Source organism: Eubalaena glacialis, chromosome 14, assembly GCF_028564815.1.
Source record: "Eubalaena glacialis isolate mEubGla1 chromosome 14, mEubGla1.1.hap2.+ XY, whole genome shotgun sequence".
NCBI lineage: Eukaryota > Metazoa > Chordata > Mammalia > Artiodactyla > Balaenidae > Eubalaena > Eubalaena glacialis.
The window spans coordinates 54,421,025-54,441,623 of NC_083729.1; the positions used below are offsets into that span (position 1 = coordinate 54,421,025).

Below are 20,599 nucleotides of genomic sequence, written 5' to 3' on the forward strand. Positions count from 1 at the left end.
TGTAACATTGTGAAAACTGTTTTGGTGGAATAATTTGATAACAGCCAGATAGGCATGGTTTGAGGAGTGAGTGAATGGGTAGTGGAACAGCTCTATGTGTTTGTTTTCCCAAGGCTCTGTATCCTTTATTTCTCATTCCTTATTTCTTTCCTTGGAAGTCTCTTCAGCTCAAATCCTGATATACGGTGCTGATCCTTCCCTTGTCTTAGATATTCAAATGATTGTGGGACAGCTTGTCTTCTAAGACCCTTGAATCAGAATACCTGAAAGTACACCTATTTTCTTTCTTTTAAAGGTGATCTTGCTGGCCTGCAGGATGGAGTCATGTTTGGTTCTTTCCTTTACCTCTGAAGTAGATGTCTATAGGATTATCTGCCTAATACCCTTGTCCTAAAAACTGACCCCCATATCATATCCAATTGTGGGAGCCTTTTTCTTGGAGCTATGTGACCCAGCCCTCTGGCCATAGTTGATGGGAACAACTTGGGTAAGGAAACCAGCTGAATCAAAGTCCTTCTCTGGAAATTCTGGAACAAGAATGAGAATCATTTTTCCCTCTGCATGCCTCAACTAAAGGATGCAAAGTTTGAGTCCTACTGGCAAACTTGCTTACTGCCTTAAAAACTTGAAAAGATGAAAATGGTCTTTGGAGAAAGAAAATATTGAAGAAAGTCCAAACAGCTTTTAAGTTTCTGGTTCCAGCTATGTCTCAGGTACACCTGTATTCCTATCCTTTGGTACTAGCATATATCCCATGATCCCAATGACATTCCTATTTTTACTTTAGCTCTTTTGAGATGGGTGTCTTTCACTTATCCTCATCCACATAAACTCACTGGTCAAGTCCTATCTACAACCTCTTTGCTCTGTGCAGACTTGACTGGAGAGTTTATTCCATTATATTTAAAATAACTACTGATAGGGAAGGACTTTTCCCATTTTGTTATTTAATTTCTGTATGTCTTAAAGCCTTTTTCCCCCTTATAGCCTTTTTCCTCCTAATTTCCTCCATTACTGCCTTCTTTTGTGTTTAGTTGATATTTTGTAGTGAAATGTCTGAATTTCCATTGTGTATATTCTATAGTTATTTTCTTTGTAGTTACTATGGGGATTACATATAACATCCTAAATTATAATAATCTGATTTGAATGGATACCAAGTTAACTTAAATTGCATACAGAACTCTACTCCTATAAGTTGTGTTCCTGTCCCCCAACTTTATGTTATTGAGGTCACAAATTACATCTTTATATACTGTGTACCTACTAACAGATTTATAATTATTTTCTATGCATTTGTCTTTTAATTCCTGTTGAAAATAAAAAGTGTAGTAAAATATTATAATAATAATTGTTTTTATATTTGTCCATGTATTAATCTTTATTGGAGATCTTTACATTCTTCATATGGGTTCAAGTTGCTATCTAGGATACTTTCATTTCAACCTGTAGGACTCCCTTTAGCATTACTTTTAGGGAAGGTAATGAACTCCCTCAGCTTTTATTTAGTTAGGAATGTCTAAATTTCTGCCTCATTTTTGAGGGAAAGTTTTGCTGGATATAGAATTCTCCATTGACATTCTTTTTTGTTTCAGCACTTTAAATATGTCATTTTATTGCCTCAGGCCTCCAAGGTTTCTTCTACTAGAAGCTTGCTGATAATATTATTGAGGATACCTTGTATATGATAAGTTGCTTTTCTCTTGCTGCTTTCAAGATGCTTTTTTCAAGCTGAAAAGCTTTTGATAGTTTGATTATAATTTGTCCTAGCATGGGTCTCTCTCCTGGTTGATTGTATTTGGAGTTCACTGAGGTTGGATTTGTAGATCCATCTCTTTCCTCAAATTTGGGAAGTTTCCGGTCATTATTTCTTCAAATAGTCTCTGTCTCTTTCTCACTTATCCTTCTGAGACTCCCATAGTTGTTGGTATGCTTGAGAGTGTCCCATAAGTCCTTTAGGCCCATTTCACTTAATCTTTTTTCCTTTTGCTCCTCAGACTCAATGATTTTAAATGTTGTATCTTAAAGTTTGCTGATTGTTTTTTTCTGTCTGCTAAATATAAGTGGGAGCCACCCTAGTTTTCTGGAACAAAAGTGGAGTAGAACATTTATCTAAGGTGTTCACCTCTTGATAGTTACTGTTGTTATTAAATGGATCTTTGACAAGAGATAGTAATCAAAGCCAAAGGATAAGGCCTGAAAAAAAAGCTGAGAAATGGGGAGTAACAGGGTTTCAGTGAAAAAAAGGTATTTACTAGAAATGAGGCAGGGCTCAAAGGGGGAACACCAAGCTCTTTGGCTAGGAATTATCAGCTGGCCTAGGTAACCTGATCAAAATATACACAGGGCACAGGATGCATTTTGGTGAATAGTGGAGTTTCTTCATTTTTCTGAAATTTCGTGGTAATCTCTTCATATTCCTTTCACTCTTAGTAAATTTAAATAGCTTTAAAATGCAAAAATTGCCTCCATTATATCTGAAACTCTGGTGGAAAAGGCAGGGTACATGACAACTAAGGAAAATTCTGATAAAATTTGCTATGAATTAACCTCCTACTGTGTTTCCTAAATGGCAAGAGGGATGGGGATGGAGGATGTTTGTATCCCCATGATGTAACACCGCAATTCCTATTAATATGGTATGGTTTCATTATTTAGTTATAAGTGACTTATCACAAATATAAATTGTACCTACCTCAAAGAATTATGGTGAGACTTAAATTAGTAAATGTAGGTTAACTTAGAATAGTGCATGGCCCACAGTAAGCATTCAGTAAATATTAGCTATTATTGTTTTTATTGGGATGCACATCACTATCCTTAGCAAGTAACAATATACATTGATAGGTCAACTGAAGTTACTCTTATCTAATATTATATTAATATTGAATATCCTTTATCCATTAGGAATGAAGATTTGAAAGTGGTCTATGCATCTTTTGGGTTTGATCAGTTTGGAACTTTTTCAGGGTGGGGGAGGGAGAACAAAATCATCTTTCTGGTAAACAACTGTCAGCTTTGGTATTCAGCTTTAGAGCTACCCTGGTAGTATGGCTTTGAGTCCTTCAGTACCAACTGGAAGACTGGGATCTCTGGTGGTGATGTTAGAGAGAAGCTGACAATTGCTCCTTTTGGCTGCCAACATTACAAAAACAAAGCACAAGGGCTTCCCTGGTGGCGCAGTGGTTGAGAATCTGCCTGCTAATGCAGGGAACACGGGTTCGAGCCCTGGTCTGGGAAGATCCCACATGCCGCGGAGCAACTAGGCCCGTGAGCCACAACTACTGAGCCTGCGCGTCTGGAGCCTGTGCTCCGCAACAAGAGAGGCCACGACAGTGAGAGGCCCGCACACCGGGATGAAGAGTGGCCCCCGCTTGCCGCAACTAGAGAAAGCCCTCGCACAGAAACGAAGACCCAACACAGCCAAAATAAATAAATAAATTAAAAAAAAAAAAAAACAAAGCACAAGATGATCCATCAATGGATAATCAATGTTATAATATTTTCAAGCAACTTACCAAGTGGAAACCTTACTGAAACCTCTCTGTTTTATAGGAGTTCCATGAAGAAATAAATTCTATTACAATTTCTGAGGGTCCTCTGCCTAATTTAGGAATAGGATATACCAGGAACAATAGAAATTGGGATGCCCAGAGATCAGTACTTTCAGAGTTAGTCACATTAGGATAAATTGAGTTTAGAAAAAGGAAACTCATGCTGATATTATAGTTTTTAAAGACATCATTTTTCTATATTATAAAGTTTTGAATGGACTTTTAGATTCAATTTAGGCTTTTGATTTATCTTCTTTGGAAGACTCACAGTAAAATGAATCTAGTGGCTTCTAAATTAAAAAAAAAAAAATCACCCATCAAACCTAAATTTCACGTGAAGTACTTTGTCTGATATAGGAGGGAATTCTTCTGAGATGTGACACGTCTATGTATAAAAATAAAGGATTATATAAGTTCCTGTGTTGGTTAATTTTAATAATAGCACTAATAATAATAAACTGTTTTCCTTAAAATCTTATGAAAAGAACAATGACTTTTTAACTTTTTGCTAAGTAGTTATTAATTACTGATTATTAATTTGCATATTAACACAATTCCAAGCTAAATATCCATACTGTACTATTTACCCAGGCTTAATTCTTGTTTTTTCTAAAAAAAGACACTGTCTTCACAAGAAAGTAATTCAAATTAACCAGCCATGCCCTACAAATGTAAATAGAAGTGATACTGAATAAGTATTGATTAAAATAAAAAGCACTTTAAAAAAACAGCATTAAATCTTACCAACTCCAGAGGTTATTGATTCTGCATCAATGTCACTAGCTCTCTTTCTTGCCACTTCAGCTAGTGCCAATTCGCCCTTATCTAGTGCAAGGTAATGGATGTCCTTTGGAAATAAAGCAAAATAAAAGATTAATCCAAAATGTATCTTAGTCAAGTTACAAAGGAGATTTTGAAAGAAAGAACTTACTGTTCTTTCAAAACAGTAACAAAAATAGATTACAAAACAGACATGGCTGATGAATATTCTTTTTTGTATTTTAATTTTCTCAGTTTTCTAGTACAAGCAAATTTTCTTGAATTGGAAATCATAGCTATAACTAGTGGCAATTATTTAAATAAATTATTTTAAGTCTTTAGGGAAAAAGACAAGCTTTTAAATCCAATGTTTGATGTACTTAGTTTTGTCATGGAATAAAAATCTTAGTGGCTATTTTCTTTAATGAAATTTTACTATCTGAGATAGCTTCTTCAAAATTCAATTGTTCATTATGATAAGCATTTTATAAGGAATATTGTTACACAAATTTGTCTCTGATATTTATGTGTCTGGCACATATTACTTTGTTAATATTATTAACACTACTATTATCTTGAACTCATTCAGTCAACAAATAATCAGTGCCTATTAAGTTGTGAAAAGAGAGATCAATTACAATACCATTTCTCAACAAGCTTTCAGCCCAGTAGGGAGAAAGACAACTGTAAACAACAGTTAGTAACATAGTGTAATAGGTTTTATGGCAGAGTTAAGAATGGTGTAGAACCAAAGAGGAGGGAATGATCCTTGATCTGCATCTTGAAGGATAAATAAGAGTTATAGTAGAAGGGAAAATGGAGAAAAGGCAACAGAAAATGAATGATATCTGGTACACATATGTAGAGAAGCTTGAGAAAACACAGTTCTATCAGGCAATGACAGGTCTTTCAATATGGAAGGAATGTTGGATGTGTGGGAGAATGCAGTGGAAAATAATTCTAAAGAAGTAGACAGAGCCACTAAAAAGGACTCTGAACTCTTTGGTACACAGGGTGACTGCTGGAATGAGAATTTTATTGCAATAAGAATGGAAAAAGAACATGAACAACAAGTTTTCAATGATGAAATATAAATGGCCTATAATCATGAAAAGGTATTTCACTGTCCTAATGTTCAAAGTTGAAAAAATGTAAATTCAAACTGGACAAATTTTTTAAAGTTCTTACTTACTGGTTGCAAAGTTTGGGGGAAAACAGGCACTTATTACATTTACTGGGAATATAGACTTTACAGAGCAGGGGTCAGTAAACTATGGCCTATAGGCCAAATATAGCCTGCCTTTTGTACAGCCCTTGAGTAAAGAATGGTGTTTACCTAGCATAATGCCCTCCAGGTCCATTCATGTTGCTGCAAATGGCAAAATTTCACTCTTACTTATGGCTGAGTAGTATTCCATTGTGTGTGTGTATATACCACAATCTTTTTTTATGACTTTTTTTTTTTTTTTTTTTTTGGCTGCGTTGGGTCTTCACTGCTGCGCATGGGCTTTCTCTAGTTGCGGCGAGCGGGGGGCTACTCTGCGTTCCAGTGCACGGGCTTCTCATTGCGGTGGCTTCTCTTATTGTGGAGCATGGGCTCTAGGTGCACGGGCTTCAGTAGTTGTGGCTCGAGGGCTCTAGAGCGCAGTCTCAGTAGTTGTGGCACACGGGCTTAGTTGCTCTGCGGCATGTGGGATCTCCCCGGACCAGGGCTCGAACCCATGTCCCCTGCATTGGCAGGCAGATTCTTAACCACTGGACCACCAGGGACGCCTGATATATACCACAATCTTCTTTATCCAGTCATCTGTTGATGGACACTTAGGTTGCTTCCATATCTTGGCAAATGTAAATAATGTTGCTATGAACACTGGGGTGCATGTATCTCTTCGAATTAGTGCTTTTGTTTTTTCACATATACACTCAGGCATGGAATTGCTGGGTCATATGGTAGTTCTACTTTTAGTTTTTTGAGAAACCTCCATACTGTTTTCCACAGTGGCTGCGCCAGTCTACATTCTTACCAACAGTGTATGAAGGTTCCCTTTTTTCTACATCCTCACCAACATTTGTCATTTGTGTTCTCTTTGATGACAGCCATTCTGACAGGTGTGAGGTGATATCTCATTGTGGTTTTGATTTGCATTTCCCTGATGATTAGTGATGATGAGCATCTTTTCATGTGCCTGTTAGCCATCTGCATTTCCTCTTTGGAAAAATGTCTATTCAGTTCTTCTGCCCATTTTGTTGATCAGGTTGTTTGTTTTTTGATGTTTAGTTGTATGAACTATTTATATATTTTGGATATTGACCCCTTATCAGTCATATCGTTTGCAAGTATTTTCTCCCATTCAGTAGGTTTTTTTGTTTTGTCATTATGCTAAGTGAAATAAGTCAGACAGAGAAAGACAAGTACTGTATGATATCACTTACATGTGGAATCTAAAAAATACAACAAACTAGTGAATATAACAGAAAAGAAGCAGACTCACAGATATAAAGAGCAAACCAGTGGAGAGGGAAGAAAGAGCATTATAAGCATAAGGGATTAAGAGGTACAAACTATTAGGTATAAATTAAGCTACAAGGATATATTGTATAACACAGGGCATATAGCAAATATTTTATAACTATACATGGAGTATAACCTTTAAAAATTGTGAATTGCTATATTGTACACCTGTATATATAATACTGTACATCAACTATACTTCAATTTTAAAAGAAAATGGTGTTTACATTTTTAAATGGTTGGATGAACTGTGCTCAACCACTCAACTCTGAATGGCTTTGGAATTACCTTATGCTGAAGACTTGAAAGTGTTTCAATCTGAAACTATTATAAGCAAAACAGTACTTATATGTGAAACTTATATTGTGATAAAGTCATTTCAGTGAGAACTAACATTGTTTGACTTGCAAGTAATAGGCTGTGTTATACACTTCCTGCACTGTCAAAAGTTAAAAAACGAAGTGAGGGCTTCCCTGGTGGCGCAGTGGTTGAGAATCTGCCTGCCAATGCAGGGGACACGGGTTCGAGCCCTGGTCTGGGAAGATCCCACATGCCGCGGAGCAACTAGGCCCGTGAGCCACAACTACTGAGCCTGCGCGTCTGGAGCCTGTGCTTCGCAACAAGAGAGGCCGCGATAGTGAGAGGCCCGCGCACCGCGATGAAGAGTGGCCCCCGCTTCCCGCAACTAGAGAAAGCCCTCGCACAGAAACGAAGACCCAACACAGTCAGAAGTAAATAAATAAGTAATTAAAAAAAAAAAAATAAAAAAAAAAAAAAAAAAAAAAAGAAGTGAGATCTCCATTCCTATACAAATTCCCAGCAATATATTTCAGTCCACAGCAGCATTTTTCAACCTTGATACAAGTGCAAAGGTAATGTCCATATTCCAAAGTCTATTTAATGTTGCAATTAAGGAACTTTAATAGGAAGTAATTAATTTGCAATGTAGTAACATGTTAAAAGGCAGTCTAGCCTTTAGCTAGTAGAATTGTAAAAATGCCTTCTGATCGGTGAATATGTGCAATTAAACCATACACTCATGGATTGATATCAATATTTAGCAGTACTTATCTATGAGGAAAGAAATTTGCAAAGTTGAAAATACATAAAATCTCATCATAGATCAGTATTCACAGTGAACATTTGCAACAGATTTTGTTGTTAAGGAAAACGACCTTTCAACCCTCATTAAGAGAAATGTTATCCCCCCGCAAAAGAATTCCATTATTCACATCTGTAGAACTTTATTATGAAAACTGTACTCAATTAATAGATTTTTAATTTTATCAATAAAAATCTATGGAAATTTGTTTTCTCAAGTACCTAAATAATAACCTCAATTTTTCCTTTTGGGCCACAAGCCTATAATATTTGCTATTTGGTCCTTTATGGAAAAAGTTTGATGATTCCATATTTTAATAATACATCAGAATTTAAATTTGCATATATATACTTTTGTAAAATCTTCTTAAGGAAATGATGTGACCAATCTTATGTCCAAGATTGGTGATGACAGCAATACTTATTTTTTCTTTAAGACTATCTTTTTTTTTTTTTTGGCTGCACCATGCAGCATGTGGAATCCCAGTTCCCCAACCAGGGATTGAACCCAGGCCCTTGGCAGTGAAAGCATGCAGTCCTAACCACTGGAACACCAGGGAATTCCTGACAGCAGTACTTACAATGATAAAAAATCGGAAGCAACTTAAATGTATATCAATTGAAAAAATCATGTTGTTTTTCTTTTTTAATCCAAGAGTGGCATGATACTTTCATAACAGATCCTTATATTCAATGAAGAAATTAGCAGTAATTTAAAAATATATATACTCCCGTATTCAATTTGCTAGTATTTTATTTAATACTTTTGCATTTATGTTTTTTTTTCATTGAGGTATAGTTGCTGTACAGTATTATATAAGTGCATCTGTGTTCTTAAGAAATTCTATCACTTTACTTGCACTTGACTGCTAACAAGCCCTCAACTGGTATCAAGGTTATACTAGCCTTATAAATAAGCTAAGGCAGCTTTTTTTCCTATCTTCTTGTCTCTGGCAAAATTTGTATGTGATTCTTCACTGAAAATAAGCAAAAGATATACAATGCATTTAAGAAGAAATTACCACCCATTACTGAGTGACATAAATGAACACCTGATTAAAATACAGATATACACCTGCTTATGGCTGAAAAGACTATATATCATAAAGATATCAATTCTGACCCCAAATAATCTGTAAAATTCAGTGGAATTCCAATCAAAATCCCTTCAAGATTTTTCATGGAACTTGACAAGCTGATCTTAAAATTCATATGTGAAAGTAAATGGTCAAGAATATCTAAGACTTATTCTAGTTAACATTAAGACTATATAATAGCACAAGTATATAGGCATATAAATCAATGAAAAAGAAAGTTACCCATAAAAAATATCAATTTTTTTGTGAGTTACTAATGTTAGTACTTTATGTTTAACAGTGATGTAATAAGTGTTGGCTATAAGATCTGTGGTCCACAAATTATTTCTGGAACATATTCTCTCTCTCTCATTCTTCCTTAATTCCGTGATTTCTACTCTTAATTTTTTAACTGTTATAGGGAATTTGGGGTCATTAATTTCAAGAAGGTAATAAGGCTTAACAGTTCTTGAGTTGATATTATATCTGTACCATGAAGGTTTTCATTTCTTAATCTTTCTGTGGACCTTCTCACTATTCATATATATGAATGTAGTTTTTAGTAAAATGCAGTAGAGAGTATATTTCTGTAACTCCATACCTCTCAGTTTGAGACAGTTCATGCATGAATCTTTACAGTGTGATAAAAGACATCTAGTATCTAGTATCTATATCACTCCCCCAATTGGCTATCCTCTAGATATATTTATTTTTTAACTTTTAGATAGTTTTAGTGTTGCAATTTAGTTTAAATGTTGGATATATACAGTTAAATATGTTCCTATACCCCTGGGAAATGGTCATATTCTAAATAAGTCAAGAAAGTAAAAGCCACTTGGCTTTATATTTCATTTTCATGTCTTTTACTTGATTAGGACAGCACATATAAGAATAGAGGACATGCAGTAAAGCTGGTTGAGACTAAGGCTAAGGTACTGTTAAATGATATTATATTAAATACACTGCAAGAGACCACTACTGGGAAAGTCATGCCCTTCTCATCTTGACTTTAAATTTAATTAATACTTATTAATCAAAAATTATTCCACAAATAATTATGGAGTGTTTACTACGTGCCAGATGCAGAGGTAAATTTACTACAAAGTTTATAAAGCTTAAGCTTTTCTGCCTCTTATTTGTACATATCTTTCCCAGTACCTAATTTTGTACTTGAAATGTTAAATTATTTTTTTAACTTTCTTTTTTAAATTGAAGTATAGTGGATTTACAATATTATAATATTTTCAGGTGTACAGCATAGTGATTCAGTATTTTTATAGATTATACTCCATTTAAAGTTATTATAAAATAATGGCTATATTTCCCTGTGCTGTATAATATATCCTTGTTGCTTATCTCTTTTATACATAGAGGTTTGTATGTCTTAATCCTATACCCCTATCTTGACCCTCCCACCCTTCTGTCTCCCCACTGGTAACCATTAGTTTGTTTTCTACATCTGTGAGTCTTATCCTGTTTTGTTATATATATTTGTTTGTTTTATTTTTTAGATTCCATATCTAAGTGATAATATACAGTATTTGTCTTTCTATGACTTATTTCACTAAGCATAATATTCTCTAGGTCAATTAAATTATTTTCCTTCAGAAGTATAAGTTTCAAGCCCCGTAAAACATGTATCTACCCCCTGATGCCCATCCATCAAGGTTTTCACATACTAGTGAACTGTGTTACCGTACCATGTTTAGATGTTTAGAATCATGTGTCTCGGAGGCACATGGCACAAGGAGACATTGTAAGTTGTACAGTCCTTTTTTGTTTCCTTGGTCTCTTTTTGGAGACTTATTGTATAAGATTAAAATGGCATGTAATGGGTCTAAAGGGATAACATAGATGACAGTAGATTTGAAAAGTGTCATATTGATAAATCCCAACCTTTACTGCCACCCATTCAGGATTACCTAGTTAGTGAATGGTTTTATTATAAAAGTGTTACTAATGTAGAAGCAAGTTTTCAGAAAAATATTCAGAAGAATGAACTATTTAGTTTCTGTCATTCTCAGTGACAATTTTTAATTTACCGTTTGCCAAACTGACTTATATTAGTAACATCTTTTAGCACTATTAAGTGAAATTGGCTTCCACTGAACAAAAGATGACAAACACTGATAGTCTTTGGCTATGATCCACGTTTAAAAATTTACACATATCCTCTCTGTATCATCTAAGATCTGGAATGAAAGACTTGTTATTACTGGGAGCTCATTACCTTTCACAGGTGATATTTAATGTACTACTATAATGAATATGCAGATTTACAACAAAAAGCATTTAAAGCTAAGGAGTTCCCTGGTGGTCCAGTGGTTAGGACTCGATGCTTTCACTGCTGAGGGCCCGGAATCAGTCCCTGGTCGGGGAACTAAGATCCTGCAAGCCGTGCAGCACAACCAAAAAAAAAAAACTATTCAAAGCTAAAAAAAAATCCTGAGTAGATTTTCATCTTTAAATCATACTTTGGACTAGTCATTGACAGATAAGTTTAACTATTATAACGTATTGATGTTGTTATAACCTTTTCTAATTTTTGTTATGCTTTTGGGGATTGATAGGTTTGTATGAGATAGCAGAAGCACTTACAAAGACATGCAACAGCTTCTACACATTTAAGACTACCATGTTCTGGCCCTCCTTGCTATAATATTTTACTTAGTTCAAATCAGTTGATAATATAAAATTTAAATTCATTAAGTACAAGCTTTGCAGCTTTAAGCCTTGTCCAAACCTGCTTTCAGAACATTTAATTTCATGCTGCTTTATTTCAAGTAAAGATAAAGTAAAATGTTGATACACTTCTTTTTGTACTTATTTAAAATAACATTTCTTTTCATAGGACAAATCTGGTTAATAAGAAATTTTAAGAATTAGGAATAAAATATTTCTGATAATGTGTTAATATTTTAGAAATGTCATATTTGTAGATTTGAGGGAAAAGTAACTTTCAAGATAAGGAAGTCTATAAAATAATTTATCTCATAGGTACATTTATATTAATATAAATTTTAGTAATCAGTTCTTAATGTCTACATAAATAACTACATAAATAATCTTTCTTATATAAGAACAATGAATAATTACTTTAAATGTGAAAATATATGCGAACAATTTAGATTTTGTTACCAAATGGAGAATTTACTTGGAATGACACTTATTTTCATGTTAGAATAAGTTTTAAAGTTTTTAATTCATAAATAAAACCTACTGCTTCTTTTTAGGAGTTATATTTTTGGCTTGTTTGAATTTTGTCCTTGGAGCTACTGGTTTATTTAAATTCATCTATTTTAGTGAATTCAACTTTTTCAGTTTATTCACGTTCACTAAGTTTTCATGTTTATTGCACTATTGTATATATTATTATCATACTTTTTAAAAGTCTTCTGATCATTTTATATACTGCTATATAGAATGATCAGAGTTATTCCCAGGATATTATAACAAAATTAAGTTACTATATACAGAAAACCCTAAAGACTCACAAAACTACGGATAAATGAATTCAGCAAGGTAGCAGGATACAAGATTAACATACAGAAATCAGTAGAGTTTCTTTACACTAACAATGAAATATCAGAACGGAATGTAAATAAACAATCCCTTTTAAAATCGCATCCAAAAAAAAACAACTTAGGAATAAACCTCACCAAGGAGGTGGAAGACTTACTTATATGCTGAGAACTACAAAACATTAGTAAAGGAAATTGAAGATGATTTAAAGAAATGGAAAGATATGCCATGCTCTAAGATTGGAAGAATTAAAATTGTTAAAATGACTACTCTACCCAAAGCAATCTAAAGATTTAATGCGATCCCTATCAAATTACCCATGACATTTATCACAGAACTAGAACAAATAATCCTAAAATTTATATGGAAACATAAAAGACCCAGAATTGCCAAAGCAATCCTGAGGAAAAATAACCCTCCCAGACTTCAGACAATACTACAAAGTTACAGTAATCAAAACAGTGTGATACTGGCACAAAAACAGACATATGGATCAATGGAACAGAAAGAGAACCCAGAAATAGACCCACACACCTATGTTCAATTAATCCTCAAGAAAAGAGGCAAGAATATACAAATGGGAAGACACAGTCTCTTCAGCAAGTGGTTTTGGGAAAGTTGGACAGCTGTATGTAAATCAATGAAGTTAGAACACACCCTCACACCATACACAAAAATAAATTCAAAGTGGCTTAAAGACTTAAATAAAAGACATGACACCATAAAACTCCTAGAAGAGAACATAGGCACAACATTCTATTACATAAATCACACCAATGTTTTCTTAGGTCAGTCTCCCAAGGCAATAGAAATAAAAGCAAAAATAAACAAATGGGACCTAATCAAACTTATAAGCTTTTGCACAGCAAAGGAAACCATAAACAAAACAAAAAGACAACCTACAGACTGGGAGAAAATATTTGCAAATGATGCAACCGACAAGGGCTTAATTTCCAAAATATATAAACAGCTCATACAACTCAATAATGAAAAAGCAAACAACCCAATCAAAAAATGGGCAGAAAACATAAATAGACATTTCTCTAAGGAAGACGTACAGATGGCCAACAGGCACATGAAAAGATGCTCATCATCGCTAATTATCAGAGAAATGCAAATCAAAACTGCAATGAGGTACCACCTCACACCAGTCAGAATGGCCATCATTAAAAAGTCTACAAATCATAAATGATGGAGAGGATGTGGAGAAAAGGGAACCCTCTTACACTGTTGGTAGGAATGTAAATTGGTACAGCCACTATGGAGAACAGTATGGAGGTTCCTTAAAAAACTAAAAATTGAGCTACCATATGATCCAGCAATCCCACTCCTGGGCATATACCCAGACAAAACTATAATTAGGAAATATACATGTGCCCCCTATGTTCACAGCAGCACTATTTACAATAGTCAAGATATGGACATAATCTAAATGTCCATCGATAGATGAATGGATAAAGAAGATGTGGTATGTGTATACGTACGTGTATGTGTATGTGTATATATATATACACACACACAATGGAATATTACTCAGCCATGAAAAACAATGAAATAATGCCATTTGCAGCAACATGGATGGATCTGGAGATTATCAAACTAAGTGAAGTAAGTCAGAAAGAGAAAGACAAATACCATATGATACCACTTTATGTGGAATCTAAAATATGACACAAATGAACAAATCTATGAAACAGAAACAGACTTACAGACATAGAGAACAGACTTGTGGTTGCCAAGGGGTGGGGGGAGGAAAGGATTAAGAGTCTGAGATTAGCAGATTCAAACTATTATATATAGGATGGATAAAGAACAAGGTCCTACTGTATAGCACAGGGAACTATATTCAATATCTTGTGATAAACCATAATGGAAAAGAATATGAATAAGAATATATATATATATGTATAACTGAATCACTTTGCTGTACAGCAGAAATTAACACAACATTGTAAATCAACCATGCTTCAATAAAATTTAAAAAAAAAAAATCAAGTTGCCAAACAATGTTTTAATATGCTACTAAAACACTAAAACAGAAGTTTTATTTAAAAACAGGGGTATAGATGAATATATATGCATCTTTAGTTACATATATATACTATATATATAGTATATATATATATATATACACACTATAAATGAAGGATAAAACCAAAAGTGATGACCTCACTTTTGGTGAGAAGGACTAAGAAAATGTGACCCTAACCAGGAGAAAAAATGGTCACTTGAAACAGACCCAAATGAACTAATGGTTTACAGGAAACACAGGAGACAGAGGAACATATTAATAAGCACTCCAAAGATATGAGGTTGGCACATGTCAAAATATGAGAAACTCTATAGGGCAAATGGCTCAGTTTATTCAACAGCACAACTGCAAAACAACTGGGGAAAAGAGAGGTAGCCGGAACTCAGATTAAAATAAACCACTGAGGGACTTCCCTGGTGGCACAGTGGTTAAGAATCCGCCTGCTAGTGCAGGGTACATGGGTTCAATCCCTGGTCCGGGAAGATCCCACATGCTGCGGAGCAACTAAGCCCATGTGCCACAACTACTGAAGCCTGCGGGCCTAGAGCCCGTGCTCCGCAACAAGAGAAGCCACTGCAACAAGAAACCCGTGCACCACAACGAAGAGTAGCCCCAGCTCACCGCAACTAGAGAAAGCCCACGCACAGCAACAAAGACCCAACACAGCCAAAAGATATAAATAAATAAATATAAAAAATTTTAAATAAATACAAAAAAGAAAAAAAAATAGACTTTAAACCACTGAGACACATCAACCAAATGAAATGTTGGACCTGGTTGATCCTGAGATACAACTACCTTTTAGATTTTTAAAAATAAATATTTCTGGAGATAACAGAGAAATCTGAACATGAACTGGATTATTTGATGATATTAAGAAACTAAGGGGAGGGACTTCCCTGGTGGTCCAGTGGTTAAGAATCCGCCCTGCAATGCAGGGGATGCTGGTTTCATCCCTGGTTGGGGTACTAGGATCCCACATGCCGCGGGGCAACTAAGCCTGCGCGCCACAACTAGAGAGCCTGCATGCCGCAACTAGAGAGCCGACGGACTCTGGAGCTTGCACCCCCCAACTACAGAGCCCACTCGCTCTGGAGCCTGTGAGCCACAACTACTGAGCCCACACGCCACAACTAGAGAGAAGCCTGTGTACCGTGACAAAAGATCCCGCGTGCTGCACCTAAGACCTGATGCAGCCAGTAAATAAATAAAATAAGTAAGTAAGAAACTAAGAGGAATTTCTTTAGATTTGATAATAGTATTGCAATGACGTTTCTTTAAAAAAAAAACAAAACTCCTCTTTCAGAGATACATAATGAAGCATTTAAAGTAAAATAATATGTTGCTTCAAAATAATCCAAAATGGGATGTAGGGTGGTTGGAGATATAAATGAAAACTGTTTGGTCATGTATAGGTACTTGTTGAAGTTAGGTGATTGGTATATCGCAATTCATTATTTTATTCCCTCTGTTTTTTATCCATGATAAAAATAAATAAATTCAAAACAAAATTATAGTATCATCCTCTTTAAAAACAAATTTCCTTTGCCATAATTATGTCCTTTTCAATCCTAATCTGTGTGTGTGTGTGTCTTCTTTTTCTATGCCTTGATGATATTTTTCTAAACTATTATCTTACAGGTCTTTTCTAGAAAATGTCTTTGATTTTATTGAGAAATTCTACTTTAAAAAATTTAATTTCTTCTTTTATCTTCATTAATTTCATTTCTCTACATTCTTTGGATTTATTTGTCTTTGTCCTCTTGAGATGAAAGCACAGGTCATTTATTTTCAATCTTTTAAAAAAAATAATGAATTTAAGGCTATGATATTTCTTCTGAGTATTACTGCTTTGGCTGCAAGCCACAGACCTTGATATGTAATATTTTCATTGTCATTAAGTTATAAGTTTATAATTTCCACTTTGAGATCACCTTTAGCCGAAGAGTTATTAATAAGTATGTTGTTAAATTTGGGGGCACATAATGTTATTTTTTATCAGGGTGATCTTTTTTAAAAAATTTATTTATTTTTGGCTGCATTGGGTCTTCATTGCTGTGTACGGGCCTTCTCTAGTTGTGGTGAACGGGGGCTACTCTTTGTTGTGGTGCACAGGCTTCTCATTGCAGTGGCTTCTCTTGTTGTGGAGCATGGGCTCTAGGCACGTGGGCTCAGTAGTTGTGACTTGTGGGCTCTAGAGTGCAGGCCCAGTAGTTGTGGCGCACGGGCTTAGTTGCTCTGTGGCATGTGGGATCTTCCCGAACCAGGCCTCCAACCCGTGTCCCCTGCATTGGCAGGTGGATTCTTAACTACTGCGCCACCAGGGAAGTCCTGGGGTGATCTTTTTGTAGTTAATTTTTACTTTTACTGCACAGAAGTCACTGAATATGATTTCTGTGGTAGAAATATTTGGAATATGTTGATATTTCCTTGGTGGCTTAGATATGATCATTATTTAAAATGAGTGTTATTTTATTAATAACATGCATTCTGTCTATTAAACATATCTTCATTAGGTCAGGTTTTCTAATTGTTATTAAAATCCTTAATATCCTTACTGTTTTTTTCCTTCTCAGTGTATGGTTTTCAGAGAAGGGTGTGCTAACATCCTGCACTTTGTGGATTTTTCAACTTTTCTTGAAGGTTTTTTTTCTTAAGAATATATTTTGGAGCTCTGTAGTTAAATGAATAGTGCTATCTCTACTTGATGGATTACTTCTATAATTATCAACTATATTATTATAAAGGATCTCTCTGTATTGGTTATCAATTGCTGCACAACAAATTACCCCCAAAGTTAGTAGCTTAAAACAATAAACATCAATTATATCATAATTTCTGAGGGTCAGGAATCCAAGAAGACTTAACTGGGCAATTCAGACTCAGGGTCTCTCATGAGGTTGCAGAAAAGATGTTGGCCAGAGGGGCAGTCATCTGAAAGTTTGTATATGAAGGCCCTGCTTCTAGATGGCTCATTCACATGGCTGGCAAATGCAGTTCCTTACCGGCCATTCATAAGACGCATCTGTATCTCACTGCATAGGCCTCTCCATAGGGCTGCTTGAATGTCCTCATGACATGGCAGCTAGCTTCCCCCAGAGCAAGTTATCAGAGAGAAAGGGGCAAAAAGGAAGCCACAACACATTTTATTACCTAGTTTCAGAAGTCATACTTCATAGCTGAAGTGAGTTACCAGGTCCAGATCACATTCAAGGGGATGAGAGGATAAGGCACCACCTTTCGAAAAGAGGAGTATCAAAGAATTTGAGCACATGCTTTAAAAGTACCTCACCTTCTTTTTCCCTTTTAATACTTTTGTCTTCAGATATTTTCTTCTGACAGTTGGTTTTGGAAGCATTTATTTATATATATTTTTATATATTTATATATATTTTATTTATATATTTTTTTATATTTATATATATTTTATTTATATATATTTTATTTATATATATTTTTGAACCATGTTATTTTGGGTTTGGAGTGTTTTATATATGCAACACATACCTGGATATTTAAAAACCCAATTTTGTGGTCTGTGATTTTCAGTAGGTGAATTTAATTCATTGACATTATAATTACTGATGCTTAGACATTCTTGCCAGCTTATTTTTTACTTTCTATTTGCCATACCCTTATTTATTTCCTTTTGATTAGTTCCTATTTGTTCTGCAATAATTTATCAAGTCTTCTTTTTTGTGTTTTTCTTATTTACTGATTCTAAAGTTATGCCATTCGTATTGGTCTGTTAGGGCTGCCATAAGAAAATACCAAAGGCTGGGCACATGAAACAAGAGAAATACTATTTTCTCACAGTTCAGGAGGCTGGAAGTTCAAGAGGAAGCTGCTGACAGGTTTGGTTTCTCCTGAGGCCTCTCTCATTGGCTTGCAGGTGACCACCTTCTTGCTGGATTTGCCGCTGTGCACATGCATCCCTGTTGTCTCTTCCTCTTCTTATAAATACACCAGTCATATTGGATTAGGGCTCCACCTCCACGACCTCACTTAACCTTAACTATATCTTTAAAGGCCTCACTTCCAAATATGGTCACATTAGGGGTTACAGCTTCAACATATCGATTTGGAAAGAGAGGGGGACACAATTCAGTTCATAAAATCACCCTTCCTATTTTTCTGGTGAATATTCTTAAATTCTTAACATACATCAGCTTATTTTTCTAACAGTACCTGGGGTTTATCAGTATTTACTTACTTTGACTTCTCCACTCGCCCACCTTGCTACAACCTGATTATTCACCCTTGCTTTCCCAGGAACATTTTTCTGATTCCTAGTATCCCCTTTCCCAGGGCATGGGGAACTTTTGGTGCTTCTTTCAACTTTGGGAGCCATCTTATCTGGACATTTAGGTTTCTGCTTTCTTTTTTCAATCTTATTTTGTGTGTTTTACAGTTTTCAGTGGATTCCTCACAGCTTCCGGTCTCTTATGTATTCTTGATTTGAATTCCAGTTATAAATTTTAAACACACACACACACACACACACATACACACACGTATTTTCCATCATTTATAGAGATGTGGCACAGGAGGGAGAAGTTGATGTATACACTCAATCCAGTGTCTTAAAACAGAAGAGGTACATTTCATTTATAGATTAATTCTTCAGAGTAGAGACTTCTGACTGGGAAAATTTGAACTTGGAAATCCAAGATAGGTTTGAGTCAATAGAGGTCAGAAAATTCTATATTCATAATATTGTATATAATTACAATTATAATGTATAGAGTAAATGTCAATTCTTGCTTCAGAAGTTTACAGGTATAAAACTCTTCTAAATAAAAACAGGGCCAAAGAAGCTATTTTATGTCAACTTGATCACCAAGTAAGTGCCTAGGAGTGGCAGATGTAAGCCACGCTATAGAAATCATGCCAACGGAAGACAAACTACCCAATAGTATCATGCCAAGGGAAGGCACAGATGGCTGGAGAGCAGCAGCTATAGGTCTTTTTACAGCATTATCAAATAGCACACACTTGACATTCCAACTGGTCCTGTGCCAATGGCCAAGGTAATTAGGGATGTCAACATGAGAAAGTTCAGAAGGCACAGTCATCCTCATGCCATCCACATGGGGCCAGAGAAGCAATCTTGGGTAGTAACTGACTGTCTTTTATGCCACAGTAATAATTAGGTTGGAGAGGTCACTTGAATTTTGAAAAGCAGAATAAGGTCCCAAAGACACAGAATTAAAAGTATTTCTGTGACCAACAGAAATAGACTTCAAAACCACACAGCTTCTACTTAGAGAAACAATAGTCTACAGCTGTGACAATAGTGAAAATTTTAAATATTCTCAGTTTAGAAAAGTTTCAAGTACAGTACAAAGATCTTTTTTTTCTGACTCATTGGAGAGTAAGTTGCCAACACACTCTTGAATACATTAGTGTTTATTTCCTATAAATTTGGATATTCTCCTACATAACCACAATCAAACCATGAAATTAACATTGATAACATTACTCCCACTTAATCACTGAAATTTCACCAATTGTTCCAGTAACAATTCACAGCACACAGCACACAGATCCGTTTCTTGATAGATTTAGTTGGTATGTCTCTTTAGTCTCCTTATTTAGTATAAAATAGTTCTTCAGTCTTTTCACTGATGTGAACTTGGAATTTTTGAAGAGTATAGGCTAGTTATTAGAATGTCCCTTAATTTGGGTTCAATTGGTATTTCCTCATGATTAGATCCAGATTTTGCACTTTTTTTGCAGGAAAGCCACAGAAGGGCTGTTGTGTTCTTATAACAATATATAAGGTAGCAAATTATTTTTATTTGCTCCATTTTGATCATTTGATTAACATGGTGTCTACCAGCCTTCTCCACTGTAAAGTAACTCTTTTTCCTTTTGTAAATAATACATATTTTGTGGGGAAATATTTTGAGACTATGTAAATAATATCCTGTATCTCATGAAACTTTCTCTCACAGTTACAGCATTCATTAATGACTGTTGCCTTATTCAACTATTACTATGATGTTTGCCAAATTGTGATTTTTTCATTTTATCATTCCTT

The 20,599-nt window shown here is 35.0% G+C and overlaps 1 protein-coding gene across 5 annotated transcripts in view; it reads right to left on the reverse strand.

Moving 5' to 3' along the window:
* WDPCP (WD repeat containing planar cell polarity effector) overlaps nt 1-20,599 on the reverse strand; it is a 548,844-nt gene that overhangs the window by 157,256 nt on the left and 370,989 nt on the right. For all 5 annotated transcript variants that reach the window (XM_061211054.1, XM_061211055.1, XM_061211053.1 and 2 more), the window contains one exon: nt 4,299-4,401. In XM_061211054.1, the coding sequence (XP_061067037.1) occupies nt 4,299-4,401 (103 nt within the window). The remainder of the gene's footprint in view (nt 1-4,298; nt 4,402-20,599) is intronic.